General features: G+C 39.3%; 1 protein-coding gene across 1 annotated transcript in view; it reads left to right on the forward strand.

The window, feature by feature from the left end:
* The first annotated feature begins 1,004 nt into the window (after positions 1-1,004).
* The window catches only part of p2rx3a (purinergic receptor P2X, ligand-gated ion channel, 3a), a 46,391-nt gene continuing 30,195 nt past the window's right edge, over positions 1,005-17,200 (forward strand). The window contains exons 1-3 of the mRNA XM_061930376.2: positions 1,005-1,138; positions 6,164-6,299; positions 6,409-6,480. Of these exons, the coding sequence (XP_061786360.2) occupies positions 1,005-1,138; positions 6,164-6,299; positions 6,409-6,480 (342 nt within the window). The remainder of the gene's footprint in view (positions 1,139-6,163; positions 6,300-6,408; positions 6,481-17,200) is intronic.

A 17,200-nucleotide genomic window follows, 5' to 3' on the forward strand; every position in this document is an offset into this window, starting at 1 on the left:
TGCGTAGAAGAAGAAGCGCTTCCTGTTCTACCGGGAAAAAAGATGGCGGCTGTTTACCGAAGTTGCGAGACCGAAACTTTATGAAAATGAATCTTAATATTTATCCATATATAAAGCGCACCGGGTTATAAGGCGCACTGTCAGCTTTTGAGAAAATTTGTGGTTTTTAGGAGCGCCTTATAGTGCGGAAAATACGGTACATAGGTCTGCTGATAATGTTCCCCTAAAAAATAAAAAGTAACTAAATAGTTACTTTTCACAGTAACGCATTACTTTTTGGTGTAAGTAGCTGAGTTAGTAACTGAGTTACTTTTGAAATAAAGTAACTAGTAACTGTAACTGGTTTTCAGTAACAAACTCAACACTGGTTATTTATGCCTCATATAACGTACACTTATTCAGCCTGTTGTTCACTATTCTTTATTTATTTTAAATTGCCTTTCAAATGTCTATTCTTGCTGTTGGCTTTTATCAAATACATTTCCCCCCAAAAATGCGACTTGTACTCCAAAAAATACGATATTCAAATTTTGTAGTATTTATTTACACAATTTGTTTGTTTTTACCCATTTTTATGATGCTCTTTTTATGTTGTTGTTTTTTAATTTATGGACGTTTTTTAGAAAATATTTGTGCATTTGTTTTCATTTTTTGCTTATTCCATTTTTTTTTTTCCTCCATCCTCTATCCAGAAGGAGAGTGTCTGTTGTGCAAATGCGAGGCGTAGGAACTGGGGAATTGTGGTGGACGAGGGATGGAGAGACAGAGGGATGGAGGGAGGGACACTTTTCTCCCGTAGCTTCCAGTCTTGGTACGGGGAGGAGTTGAAGAAGAAAAAGAAGGACGTCCATCACACGCGTCTGCAATAAAGCTGAGTCCAGGTCAGAGTTCTGAAGGAGCACCAGCAGCTACTTTGAGTCCAGGTCAGAGTTCTGAAGGAGCACCAGCAGCTACTTTGTCACCAACCACCTGCTCATCTCCACCTAAACTAGACTCCAGCCAGCATGAGCTCCATGGTGTGGGGCCTGGTCACCGACTTCTTCACCTACGAGACCACCAAGTCCGTGGTGGTCAAGAGCTGGTCCGTGGGCATCATCAACCGCATCGTTCAAGTCCTCATCATCGCATACTTCGTGGGGTGAGTCATTCATGGCTTTTTTCATCAAGTCTGAGGGAAAAGTTCATTTCACTTGTTGTACGTCATCATCAGCCATTTTCTAGTCTCTTCTCTTTGTAAACACTCTTGCAACTGTCATGTGAATCAGGTTCCTTTTTTTATTGAGGGCCACATTGCAATTATAGCGGACTTCAGAGGGCCACATGTAATAGTGAATATAAATGCTTAATAGCCTCCTTACACAGTCTGCATAGGAAACTCTCTACACTTTTATTGTCAAAGTGCTTTATTATTTCCAGCCTTTTCTTCAGGCCGCATAAATGATGTGGCGGGACACATAAAATAATGCGGCATATTACATTTAATGACATAAAATGATGTGCCGGGCCACGTAAATTCAAGCGGCATATGACATAAAATAGTACGACATATCACATTAAATAATGTGGGATATTACATAAAATGATGTGGCAGGCCACAAAAATGAATGTGGCATATCACATTAAATTTGTGCCATAAATTCAAGCGGCATATCACGTAAAGTAATGCAGTATATTACATAAATTGATGTGGCGGGCCAGATTAATTAATGTGCCATAAATTAAGGCGGCATATCACATAAAATGATGTGGCGGGCCACATAAATAATGCGGCATATCACATAAGGTATTGCGGCATACGACATAAAATGATGTGCCGGGCCACGTAAATTCAAGCGGCATATGACATCAAATAATACGACATATCACATGAAATAATGTGGGATATTATATTAAATGATGTGGCGGACCACATAAATAATGTGACATATCACGTAAGGTATTGTGGCATTTGACATAAAATGATGTGCCAGGTCACAAAAATTAATGCGGCATATGACATAAAATGATGTGGCTGGCCACATAAAAAATGCAGCATAGCACATAAAATAATACGACATATAACATAAAATGATGTGGCAGGCCACATAAATAATGTGACATATCACATAAGGTATTGCGGCATATGACATAAAATGATGTGCCAGGCCACATAAATTCATGCGGCATATGACATCAAATAATACGACATATCACATTAAATAATGTAGGATTTTACATAAAATGAAGTGGCAGGCCACAAAAATTTATGCGGCATATCACATTAAATGAGATGGCGGGCCAGATTAATTAATGTGCCATAAATTAAAGCGGCATATCACGTAAAGTAATGCAGTATTTTACATAAATTGATGTGGCGGGCCAGATTAATTAATGTGCCATAAATTAAGGCGGCATATCACATAAAATGACGTGGCTGGCCACGTAAATAATACGGCATATCACATAAGGTATTTCGGCATACAACATAAAATGATGTGCCGGGCCACATAAATTCAAGCGGCATATGACATATCACATGAAATAATGTGGGATATTACATAAAATGATGTGGCAGGCCACAAAAATGGTTGTGGCATATCCCATTAAATTTGTGCCATAAATTCCAACGGCATATCACATAAAATGATGTGGCAGGCCACAAAAATGTATGCGGCATATCACATTGAATGACATGGTGGGCCAGATTAATTAATGTGCCATAAATTAAAACGGCATTTGACATACAATGAAGTGGCAGGCCACATAAATAACGCGGCATAGCACATAAAATAATACGACATATCACATAAAATGATGTGACACATCACATAAGGTATTGCAGCATACGACATAAAATAAATAAATTCAAGCGGCATATGACATAAAATAATACGACATATCACATTAGATAATGTGGGATATAACATAAAATGATGTGGCAGGCCACAAAAATTAAAGCGACATATCACATAAGGTATTGTGGCATACGACATAAAATGATGTGCCGGGCCACATAAATAATGCGGCATAGCACATAAAATAATACGACATATAACATAAAATGACGTGGCAGGCCACTTAAATAATGTGACATATCACATAAGGTATTGCGGCATATGACATAAAATGATGTGCCAGGCCACATAAATTCTTCCGGCATGTGACATAAAATAATATGACATATCACATTAAATAATGTGGGATTTTACATAAAATGATGTGGCAGGCCACAAAAATTTACGCGGCATATCACATTAAATGAGATGGGGGGCCAGATAATTAATGTGCCATAAATTAAAACGGCATATCACGTAAAGTAATGCAGTATATTACATAAATTGATGTGGCGGGCCGGATTAATTAATGTGCCATAAATTAAGGCGGCATATCACATAAAATGACGTGGCGGGCCACGTAAATAATGCGGCATATCACATAAGGTATTGCGGCATACAACATAAAATGATGTGCCGGGCCACGTAAATTCAAGCGGCATATGACATCAAATAATACGACATATCACATGAAATAATGTGAGATATTACATAAAATGATGTGGCAGGCCACAAAAATTATTGTGGCATATCACATTAAATTTGTGCCATAAATTCAAGCGGCATATCACGTAAAGTAATGCAGTATATCACATAAAATGATGTGGCGGGCCACATAAATAATGTGGCATATCACATAAGGTATTGCGGCATACGACATAAAATTATGTGCCGGGCCACGTAAATTCATGCGGCATATGACATCAAATAATACGACATATCACATGAAATAATGTGGGATATTACATAAAATTATGTGGCGGGCCACATAAATAATGTGACATATCACGTAAGGTAGTGTGGCATATGACATAAAATGATGTGCCAGGTCACATAAATTAATGCGGCATATCACATTTCGGCATATCACATAAAATGATGTGGCTGGCCACATAAAAAATGCAGCATAGCACATAAAATAATACGACATATAACACAAAATGATGTGGCAGGCCACATAAATAATGTGGCATATCACATAAGGTATTGCGGCATACAACATAAAATTATGTGCCGGGCCACGTAAATTCAAGCGGCATATGACATAAAATAATACGACATATCACATTAAATAATGTGGGATATTACATAAAATGATGTGGCAGGCCACAAAATTAATGTGGCATATCACATTAAATTTGTGCCATAAATTCAAGCGGCATATCACGTAAAGTAATGCAGTATATTACATAAATTGATGTGGCGGGCCAGATTAATTAATGTGCCATAAATTAAGGCGGCATATCACATAAAATGACGTGGCGGGCCACGTAAATAATGCGGCATATCACATAAGGTATTGCGGCATACAACATAAAATGATGTGCCGGGCCACGTAAATTCATGCGGCATATGACATCAAATAATACGACATATCACATGACATAATGTGGGATATTACATTAAATGATGTGGCGGGCCACATGAAATAATGTGACATATGAAATAATGTGACATATCACATAAGGTATTGCGGCATACAACATAAAATGATGTGCCGGGCCACGTAAATTCAAGCGGCATATGACATCAAATAATACGACATATCACATGAAATAATGTGGGATATTACATAAAATGATGTGGCAGGCCACAAAAATGAATGTGGCATATCACATTAAATTTGTGCCATAAATTCCAACGGCATATCACATAAAATGATGTGGCAGGCCACAAAAATGTATGCGGCATATCACATTGAATGACATGGTGGGCCAGATTAATTAATGTGCCATAAATTAAAACGGCATTTGACATAAAATGATGTGGCAGGCCACATAAATAATGCGGCATAGCACATAAAATAATACGACATATCACATAAAATGATGTGACACATCACATAAGGTATTGCAGCATACGACATAAAATAAATAAATTCAAGCGGCATATGACATAAAATAATACGACATATCACATTAGATAATGTGGGATATAACATAAAATGATGTGGCAGGCCACAAAAATTAAAGCGACATATCACATAAGGTATTGTGGCATACGACATAAAATGATGTGCCGGGCCACATAAATAATGCGGCATAGCACATAAAATAATACGACATATAACATAAAATGACGTGGCAGGCCACTTAAATAATGTGACATATCACATAAGGTATTGCGGCATATGACATAAAATGATGTGCCAGGCCACATAAATTCTTCCGGCATGTGACATAAAATAATATGACATATCACATTAAATAATGTGGGATTTTACATAAAATGATGTGGCAGGCCACAAAAATTTACGCGGCATATCACATTAAATGAGATGGGGGGCCAGATAATTAATGTGCCATAAATTAAAGCGGCATATCACGTAAAGTAATGCAGTATATTACATAAATTGATGTGGCGGGCCGGATTAATTAATGTGCCATAAATTAAGGCGGCATATCACATGAAATGATGTGGCGGGCCACGTAAATAATGCGGCATATCACATAAGGTATTGCGGCATACAACATAAAATGATGTGCCGGGCCACGTAAATTCAAGCGGCATATGACATCAAATAATACGACATATCACATGAAATAATGTGGGATGTTACATAAAATGATGTGGCAGGCCACAAAAATGAATGTGGCATATCACATACAATAATACAGCATATCACACACAATAATGCAGCATATCACATAAAATAAAGTGGCATATCACATACAATAATGCAGCATATCACATAAAACAATGCAGCATATCACATACATTAATGCAGCATATCACATACATTAATGCAGCATATCACATACAATTATGCAGCATATCACATACAATAATGCGGCATATCACATACAATTATGCAGCATATCACATACAATTATGCAGCATATCACATACAATAATGCGGCATATCACATACAATAATGCAGCATATATTAAGTGAGTGCCTATATTGCATCCTTTTTCTGTTGACAAGCCACACTTCTACAATATGTTTTCCAAATAATATCTTCTATTAATGTTCTTTGTGTGTGTTGTTTAATCTTAAGTGGTGTTAAAGCAACTTCAGGTTTGTTAATGTACTTGTTTTTGTTAACTTCAGTAAGAAAAAAAGAGTTTAAAAAATGAGTGAGTGGAGACGTTGCCAACGTGAGTAATTGGTGTGGTGTGGCGTGCAGCTGGGTGTTCATCCATGAAAAAGCCTACCAGTTGACGGACACCGGCATCGAGTCGTCCGTCATGACCAAAGTCAAGGGCTTCGGGCGGCATCATCAGCGCATTATGGACGTTGCCGACTACATCTTCCCACAGCAGGTGTGACGAGCACTCCACACCTCATGACGTGCACTTGACTTGACGACACGCAATGCAGACAATAACATGTTGCGACATGATCAGACTGCAAGTGTGTGTCTTCTTTCAGGGAGCTGGCATCTTCTGCATCATGACTAAAGTCATCATCACTGAGAATCAGTTCCAAGGGAAATGTGCAGAGGTCAGAAAACATCACTTTATCTGCCTTGTTTGAAAAGCACAATTAATCTATTATTCGTTAATTACCGTATTTTCCGGACTATAAGGTGCACTTAAAATAATTTTTTGCCCTCAAAACTCGACAGTGCACTTTATAACCCGGTGCGCCTGATGTACGGAATAAGTTTGGTTGCGCTTACCCACCGCAAAGCTGTTTTATTTGGTGCATGTTGAAATGATAGGTGTGACCAGTAGATGGCAGTCACACATAAGAGGTACGTGTAGACTGCAATATGACTCAAGTAAACAACACCAACATTTTACATGTTCCATTGAAAATATAGAACATTACACACGGCGCTCAAAAATCTATCAAATTGTTTTAGTACGACTTTGGTAAGCTATGAAGCCACACCGCTTGATGGAATGTACTGTGCTTCAACATAGGAGTATTATTATCAATCAATCAATCAATCAATGTGTACTTATATAGCCCTAAATCACAAGTGTCTCAAAGGGCTGCACAAGCCACAACGACATCCTCGGCTCAGAGCCCACATAAGAGCAAGGAAAAACTCACAACCCAGTGGGATGTCAATGTGAATGACTATGAGAAACCTTGGAGAGGACCGCAGATGTGGGTGACCCACCCCCCCCCCCCCTACTGGATCTAACATAATAGTGTGAGAATTCAGTCCATAGTGGATCTAACATAATATTGTGAAAGTCCAGTCCATAGTGGATCTAACATAATAGTGTGAGAGTCCAGTCCATAGTGGATCTAACATAATAGTGTGAGAATCCAGTCCATAGTGGATCTAACATAATAGTGTGAGAATCCAGTCCATAGTGGATCTAACATAATAGTGTGAGAATCCAGTCCATAGTGGATCTAACATAATAGTGTGAGAATCCAGTCCATAGTGGATCTAACATAATAGTGTGAGAATCCAGTCCATAGTGGATCTAACATAATAGTGTGAGAGTCCAGTCCATAGTGGATCTAACATAATAGTGTGAGAGTCCAGTCCATAGTGGATCTAACATAATAGTGTGAGAGTCCAGTCCATAGTGGATCTAACATAATAGTGTGAGAGTCCAGTCAATAGTGGATCTAGTTAATAGTGTGAGAGTCCAGTCCATAGTGGATCTAACATAATAGTGTGAGAGTCCAGTCAATAGTGGATCTAACATAATAGTGTGAGTGTCCAGTCCATAGTGGATCTAACATAATAGTGTGAGAGTCCAGTCCATAGTGGATCTAACATAATAGTGTGAGAGTCCAGTCAATAGTGGATCTAACATAATAGTGTGAGAGTCCAGTCCATAGTGGATCTAACATAATAGTGTGAGAGTCCAGTCCATAGTGGATCTAACATAATAGTGTGAGAGTCCAGTCCATAGTGGATCTAACATAATAGTGTGAGAGTCCAGTCCATAGTGGATCTAACATAATAGTGTGAGAGTCCAGTCCATAGTGGATCTAACATAATAGTGTGAGAGTCCAGTCCATAGTGGATCTAACATAATAGTGTGAGAGTCCAGTCAATAGTGGATCTAGTTAATAGTGTGAGAGTCCAGTCCATAGTGGATCTAACATAATAGTGTGAGTCCAGTCCATAGTGGATCTAACATAATAGTGTGAGAGTCCACTCAATAGTGGATCTAGTTAATAGTGTGAGAGTCCAGTCCATAGTGGATCTAACATAATAGTGAGAGTCCAGTCCATAGTGGATCTAACGTAATAGTGAGAGAGTCCAGTCCATAGTGGATCTAACATAATAGTGAGAGTCCAGTCCATAGTGGATCTAACATAATAGTGTGAGAGTCCAGTCCATAGTGGATCTAACATAATAGTGTGAGAGTCCAGTCCATAGTGGATCTAACATAATAGTGTGAGAGTCCAGTCCATAGTGGATCTAACATAATAGTGTGAGAGTCCAGTCCATAGTGGATCTAACATAATAGTGTGAGAGTCCAGTCCATAGTGGATCTAACATAATAGTGTGAGAGTCCAGTCAATAGTGGATCTAGTTAATAGTGTGAGAGTCCAGTCCATAGTGGATCTAACATAATAGTGTGAGTCCAGTCCATAGTGGATCTAACATAATAGTGTGAGAGTCCACTCAATAGTGGATCTAGTTAGTAGTGTGAGAGTCCAGTCCATAGTGGATCTAACATAATAGTGAGAGTCCAGTCCATAGTGGATCTAACGTAATAGTGAGAGAGTCCAGTCCATAGTGGATCTAACATAATAGTGAGAGTCCAGTCCATAGTGGATCTAACATAATAGTGTGAGAGTCCAGTCCATAGTGGATCTAACATAATAGTGTGAGAGTCCAGTCCATAGTGGATCTAACATAATAGTGTGAGAGTCCAGTCCATAGTGGATCTAACATAATAGTGAGAGTCCAGTCCATAGTGGATCTAACATAATAGTGTGAGAGTCCAGTCCATAGTGGATCTAACATAATAGTATGAGTCCAGTCCATAGTGGATCTAACATAATAGTGTGAGAGTCCAGTCCATAGTGGATCCAACATAAGAGTGAAAGTCCAGTCCATAGTGGATCTAACATAATAGTATGAGTCCAGTCCATAGTGGATCTAACATAATAGTGTGAGAGTCCAGTCCATAGTGGATCTAACATAATAGTGAGAGTCCAGTCCATAGTGGATCTAACATAATAGTGTGAGAGTCCAGTCCATAGTGGATCTAACATAAGAGTGAAAGTCCAGTCCATAGTGGATCTAACATAATAGTATGAGTCCAGTCCATAGTGGATCTAACATAATAGTGTGAGAGTCCAGTCCATAGTGGATCTAACATAATAGTGAGAGTCCAGTCCATAGTGGATCTAACATAATAGTGAGAGTCCAGTCCATAGTGGATCTAACATAATAGTGAGAGTCCAGTCCATAGTGGATCTAGCATAATAGTGAGAGTCCAGTCCATAGTGGATTTAACATAATAGTGAGAGTCCAGTCCATAGTGGATCTAACATAATAGTGTGAGAGTCCAGTACATAGTGGATCTAACATAATAGTGTGAGAGTCCAGTCCATAGTGGATCTAACATAATAGTGTGAGAGTCCAGTCCATAGTGGATCTAACATAATAGTGAGAGTCCAGTCCATAGTGGATCTAACATAATAGTGTGAGAGTCCAGTCCATAGTGGATCTAACATAATAGTGAGAGTCCAGTCCATAGTGGATCTAACATAATAGTGTGAGAGTCCAGTCCATAGTGGATCTAACATAATAGTGTGAGAGTCCAGTCCATAGTGGATCTAACATAATAGTGTGAGAGTCCAGTCCATAGTGGATCTAACATAATAGTGAGAGTCCAGTCCATAGTGGATCTAACATAATAGTGTGAGAATCCAGTCCATAGTGGATCTAACATAATAGTGTGAGAATCCAGTCCATAGTGGATCTAACATAATAGTGTGAGAGTCCAGTCCATAGTGGATCTAACATAATAGTGTGAGAGTCCAGTCCATAGTGGATCTAACATAATAGTGTGAGAGTCCAGTCCATAGTGGATCTAACATAATAGTGTGAGAGTCCAGTCCATAGTGGATCTAACATAATAGTGTGAGAGTCCAGTCCATAGTGGATCTAACATAATAGTGTGAGAGTCCAGTCCATAGTGGATCTAACATAATAGTGTGAGAGTCCAGTCAATAGTGGATCTAGTTAATAGTGTGAGAGTCCAGTCCATAGTGGATCTAACATAATAGTGTGAGAGTCCAGTCAATAGTGGATCTAACATAATAGTGTGAGTGTCCAGTCCATAGTGGATCTAACATAATAGTGTGAGAGTCCAGTCCATAGTGGATCTAACATAATAGTGTGAGAGTCCAGTCAATAGTGGATCTAACATAATAGTGTGAGAGTCCAGTCCATAGTGGATCTAACATAATAGTGTGAGAGTCCAGTCCATAGTGGATCTAACATAATAGTGTGAGAGTCCAGTCCATAGTGGATCTAACATAATAGTGTGAGAGTCCAGTCCATAGTGGATCTAACATAATAGTGTGAGAGTCCAGTCCATAGTGGATCTAACATAATAGTGTGAGAGTCCAGTCCATAGTGGATCTAACATAATAGTGTGAGAGTCCAGTCAATAGTGGATCTAGTTAATAGTGTGAGAGTCCAGTCCATAGTGGATCTAACATAATAGTGTGAGTCCAGTCCATAGTGGATCTAACATAATAGTGTGAGAGTCCACTCAATAGTGGATCTAGTTAATAGTGTGAGAGTCCAGTCCATAGTGGATCTAACATAATAGTGAGAGTCCAGTCCATAGTGGATCTAACGTAATAGTGAGAGAGTCCAGTCCATAGTGGATCTAACATAATAGTGAGAGTCCAGTCCATAGTGGATCTAACATAATAGTGTGAGAGTCCAGTCCATAGTGGATCTAACATAATAGTGTGAGAGTCCAGTCCATAGTGGATCTAACATAATAGTGTGAGAGTCCAGTCCATAGTGGATCTAACATAATAGTGTGAGAGTCCAGTCCATAGTGGATCTAACATAATAGTGTGAGAGTCCAGTCCATAGTGGATCTAACATAATAGTGTGAGAGTCCAGTCAATAGTGGATCTAGTTAATAGTGTGAGAGTCCAGTCCATAGTGGATCTAACATAATAGTGTGAGTCCAGTCCATAGTGGATCTAACATAATAGTGTGAGAGTCCACTCAATAGTGGATCTAGTTAGTAGTGTGAGAGTCCAGTCCATAGTGGATCTAACATAATAGTGAGAGTCCAGTCCATAGTGGATCTAACGTAATAGTGAGAGAGTCCAGTCCATAGTGGATCTAACATAATAGTGAGAGTCCAGTCCATAGTGGATCTAACATAATAGTGTGAGAGTCCAGTCCATAGTGGATCTAACATAATAGTGTGAGAGTCCAGTCCATAGTGGATCTAACATAATAGTGTGAGAGTCCAGTCCATAGTGGATCTAACATAATAGTGAGAGTCCAGTCCATAGTGGATCTAACATAATAGTGTGAGAGTCCAGTCCATAGTGGATCTAACATAATAGTATGAGTCCAGTCCATAGTGGATCTAACATAATAGTGTGAGAGTCCAGTCCATAGTGGATCCAACATAAGAGTGAAAGTCCAGTCCATAGTGGATCTAACATAATAGTATGAGTCCAGTCCATAGTGGATCTAACATAATAGTGTGAGAGTCCAGTCCATAGTGGATCTAACATAATAGTGAGAGTCCAGTCCATAGTGGATCTAACATAATAGTGTGAGAGTCCAGTCCATAGTGGATCTAACATAAGAGTGAAAGTCCAGTCCATAGTGGATCTAACATAATAGTATGAGTCCAGTCCATAGTGGATCTAACATAATAGTGTGAGAGTCCAGTCCATAGTGGATCTAACATAATAGTGAGAGTCCAGTCCATAGTGGATCTAACATAATAGTGAGAGTCCAGTCCATAGTGGATCTAACATAATAGTGAGAGTCCAGTCCATAGTGGATCTAGCATAATAGTGAGAGTCCAGTCCATAGTGGATTTAACATAATAGTGAGAGTCCAGTCCATAGTGGATCTAACATAATAGTGTGAGAGTCCAGTCCATAGTGGATCTAACATAATAGTGTGAGAGTCCAGTCCATAGTGGATCTAACATAATAGTGTGAGAGTCCAGTCCATAGTGGATCTAACATAATAGTGAGAGTCCAGTCCATAGTGGATCTAACATAATAGTGTGAGAGTCCAGTCCATAGTGGATCTAACATAATAGTGTGAGAGTCCAGTCCATAGTGGATCTAACATAATAGTGAGAGTCCAGTCCATAGTGGATCTAACATAATAGTGTGAGAGTCCAGTCCATAGTGGATCTAACATAATAGTGTGAGAGTCCAGTCCATAGTGGATCTAACATAATAGTGTGAGAGTCCAGTCCATAGTGGATCTAACATAATAGTGAGAGTCCAGTCCATAGTGGATCTAACATAATAGTGTGAGAATCCAGTCCATAGTGGATCTAACATAATAGTGTGAGAATCCAGTCCATAGTGGATCTAACATAATAGTGTGAGAGTCCAGTCCATAGTGGATCTAACATAATAGTGTGAGAGTCCAGTCCATAGTGGATCTAACATAATAGTGTGAGAGTCCAGTCCATAGTGGATCTAACATAATAGTGTGAGAGTCCAGTCCATAGTGGATCTAACATAATAGTGTGAGAGTCCAGTCCATAGTGGATCTAACATAATAGTGTGAGAGTCCAGTCAATAGTGGATCTAGTTAATAGTGTGAGAGTCCAGTCCATAGTGGATCTAACATAATAGTGTGAGAGTCCAGTCAATAGTGGATCTAACATAATAGTGTGAGTGTCCAGTCCATAGTGGATCTAACATAATAGTGTGAGAGTCCAGTCCATAGTGGATCTAACATAATAGTGTGAGAGTCCAGTCAATAGTGGATCTAGTTAATAGTGTGAGAGTCCAGTCCATAGTGGATCTAACATAATAGTGTGAGAGTTCAGTCCATAGTGGATCTAACATAATAGTGTGAGAGTCCAGTCCATAGTGGATCTAACATAATAGTGTGAGAGTCCAGTCCATAGTGGATCTAACATAATAGTGTGAGAGTCCAGTCCATAGTGGATCTAACATAATAGTGTGAGAGTCCAGTCCATAGTGGATCTAACATAATAGTGTGAGAGTCCAGTCAATAGTGGATCTAGTTAATAGTGTGAGAGTCCAGTCCATAGTGGATCTAACATAATAGTGTGAGTCCAGTCCATAGTGGATCTAACATAATAGTGTGAGAGTCCACTCAATAGTGGATCTAGTTAATAGTGTGAGAGTCCAGTCCATAGTGGATCTAACATAATAGTGAGAGTCCAGTCCATAGTGGATCTAACGTAATAGTGAGAGAGTCCAGTCCATAGTGGATCTAACATAATAGTGAGAGTCCAGTCCATAGTGGATCTAACATAATAGTGTGAGAGTCCAGTCCATAGTGGATCTAACATAATAGTGTGAGAGTCCAGTCCATAGTGGATCTAACATAATAGTGTGAGAGTCCAGTCCATAGTGGATCTAACATAATAGTGTGAGAGTCCAGTCCATAGTGGATCTAACATAATAGTGTGAGAGTCCAGTCCATAGTGGATCTAACATAATAGTGTGAGAGTCCAGTCCATAGTGGATCTAACATAATAGTGAGAGTCCAGTCCATAGTGGATCTAACGTAATAGTGAGAGAGTCCAGTCCATAGTGGATCTAACATAATAGTGAGAGTCCAGTCAATAGTGGATCTAACATAATAGTGTGAGAGTCCAGTCCATAGTGGATCTAACATAATAGTGTGAGAGTCCAGTCCATAGTGGATCTAACATAATAGTGTGAGAGTCCAGTCCATAGTGGATCTAACATAATAGTGTGAGAGTCCAGTCCATAGTGGATCTAACATAATAGTGTGAGAGTCCAGTCAATAGTGGATCTAGTTAATAGTGTGAGAGTCCAGTCCATAGTGGATCTAACATAATAGTGCGAGTCCAGTCCATAGTGGATCTAACATAATAGTGTGAGAGTTCAGTCCATAGTGGATCTAACATAATAGTGTGAGAGTCCAGTCCATAGTGGATCTAACATAATAGTGTGAGAGTCCAGTCCATAGTGGATCTAACATAATAGTGTGAGAGTCCAGTCCATAGTGGATCTAACATAATAGTGTGAGAGTCCAGTCCATAGTGGATCTAACATAATAGTGTGAGAGTCCAGTCAATAGTGGATCTAGTTAATAGTGTGAGAGTCCAGTCCATAGTGGATCTAACATAATAGTGTGAGTCCAGTCCATAGTGGATCTAACATAATAGTGTGAGAGTCCACTCAATAGTGGATCTAGTTAATAGTGTGAGAGTCCAGTCCATAGTGGATCTAACATAATAGTGAGAGTCCAGTCCATAGTGGATCTAACGTAATAGTGAGAGAGTCCAGTCCATAGTGGATCTAACATAATAGTGAGAGTCCAGTCCATAGTGGATCTAACATAATAGTGTGAGAGTCCAGTCCATAGTGGATCTAACATAATAGTGTGAGAGTCCAGTCCATAGTGGATCTAACATAATAGTGTGAGAGTCCAGTCCATAGTGGATCTAACATAATAGTGTGAGAGTCCAGTCCATAGTGGATCTAACATAATAGTGTGAGAGTCCAGTCCATAGTGGATCTAACATAATAGTGTGAGAGTCCAGTCAATAGTGGATCTAGTTAATAGTGTGAGAGTCCAGTCCATAGTGGATCTAACATAATAGTGTGAGTCCAGTCCATAGTGGATCTAACATAATAGTGTGAGAGTCCACTCAATAGTGGATCTAGTTAGTAGTGTGAGAGTCCAGTCCATAGTGGATCTAACATAATAGTGAGAGTCCAGTCCATAGTGGATCTAACGTAATAGTGAGAGAGTCCAGTCCATAGTGGATCTAACATAATAGTGAGAGTCCAGTCCATAGTGGATCTAACATAATAGTGTGAGAGTCCAGTCCATAGTGGATCTAACATAATAGTGTGAGAGTCCAGTCCATAGTGGATCTAACATAATAGTGTGAGAGTCCAGTCCATAGTGGATCTAACATAATAGTGAGAGTCCAGTCCATAGTGGATCTAACATAATAGTGTGAGAGTCCAGTCCATAGTGGATCTAACATAATAGTATGAGTCCAGTCCATAGTGGATCTAACATAATAGTGTGAGAGTCCAGTCCATAGTGGATCCAACATAAGAGTGAAAGTCCAGTCCATAGTGGATCTAACATAATAGTATGAGTCCAGTCCATAGTGGATCTAACATAATAGTGTGAGAGTCCAGTCCATAGTGGATCTAACATAATAGTGAGAGTCCAGTCCATAGTGGATCTAACATAATAGTGTGAGAGTCCAGTCCATAGTGGATCTAACATAAGAGTGAAAGTCCAGTCCATAGTGGATCTAACATAATAGTATGAGTCCAGTCCATAGTGGATCTAACATAATAGTGTGAGAGTCCAGTCCATAGTGGATCTAACATAATAGTGAGAGTCCAGTCCATAGTGGATCTAACATAATAGTGAGAGTCCAGTCCATAGTGGATCTAACATAATAGTGAGAGTCCAGTCCATAGTGGATCTAGCATAATAGTGAGAGTCCAGTCCATAGTGGATTTAACATAATAGTGAGAGTCCAGTCCATAGTGGATCTAACATAATAGTGTGAGAGTCCAGTCCATAGTGGATCTAACATAATAGTGTGAGAGTCCAGTCCATAGTGGATCTAACATAATAGTGTGAGAGTCCAGTCCATAGTGGATCTAACATAATAGTGAGAGTCCAGTCCATAGTGGATCTAACATAATAGTGTGAGAGTCCAGTCCATAGTGGATCTAACATAATAGTGTGAGAGTCCAGTCCATAGTGGATCTAACATAATAGTGAGAGTCCAGTCCATAGTGGATCTAACATAATAGTGTGAGAGTCCAGTCCATAGTGGATCTAACATAATAGTGTGAGAGTCCAGTCCATAGTGGATCTAACATAATAGTGTGAGAGTCCAGTCCATAGTGGATCTAACATAATAGTGAGAGTCCAGTCCATAGTGGATCTAACATAATAGTGTGAGAATCCAGTCCATAGTGGATCTAACATAATAGTGTGAGAATCCAGTCCATAGTGGATCTAACATAATAGTGTGAGAGTCCAGTCCATAGTGGATCTAACATAATAGTGTGAGAGTCCAGTCCATAGTGGATCTAACATAATAGTGTGAGAGTCCAGTCCATAGTGGATCTAACATAATAGTGTGAGAGTCCAGTCCATAGTGGATCTAACATAATAGTGTGAGAGTCCAGTCCATAGTGGATCTAACATAATAGTGTGAGAGTCCAGTCAATAGTGGATCTAGTTAATAGTGTGAGAGTCCAGTCCATAGTGGATCTAACATAATAGTGTGAGAGTCCAGTCAATAGTGGATCTAACATAATAGTGTGAGTGTCCAGTCCATAGTGGATCTAACATAATAGTGTGAGAGTCCAGTCCATAGTGGATCTAACATAATAGTGTGAGAGTCCAGTCAATAGTGGATCTAGTTAATAGTGTGAGAGTCCAGTCCATAGTGGATCTAACATAATAGTGTGAGAGTTCAGTCCATAGTGGATCTAACATAATAGTGTGAGAGTCCAGTCCATAGTGGATCTAACATAATAGTGTGAGAGTCCAGTCCATAGTGGATCTAACATAATAGTGTGAGAGTCCAGTCCATAGTGGATCTAACATAATAGTGTGAGAGTCCAGTCCATAGTGGATCTAACATAATAGTGTGAGAGTCCAGTCAATAGTGGATCTAGTTAATAGTGTGAGAGTCCAGTCCATAGTGGATCTAACATAATAGTGTGAGTCCAGTCCATAGTGGATCTAACATAATAGTGTGAGAGTCCACTCAATAGTGGATCTAGTTAATAGTGTGAGAGTCCAGTCCATAGTGGATCTAACATAATAGTGAGAGTCCAGTCCATAGTGGATCTAACGTAATAGTGAGAGAGTCCAGTCCATAGTGGATCTAACATAATAGTGAGAGTCCAGTCCATAGTGGATCTAACATAATAGTGTGAGAGTCCAGTCCATAGTGGATCTAACATAATAGTGTGAGAGTCCAGTCCATAGTGGATCTAACATAATAGTGTGAGAGTCCAGTCCATAGTGGATCTAACATAATAGTGTGAGAGTCCAGTC

This window comes from Nerophis lumbriciformis, linkage group LG36 (assembly GCF_033978685.3).
Source record: "Nerophis lumbriciformis linkage group LG36, RoL_Nlum_v2.1, whole genome shotgun sequence".
Classification (NCBI taxonomy): domain Eukaryota; kingdom Metazoa; phylum Chordata; class Actinopteri; order Syngnathiformes; family Syngnathidae; genus Nerophis; species Nerophis lumbriciformis.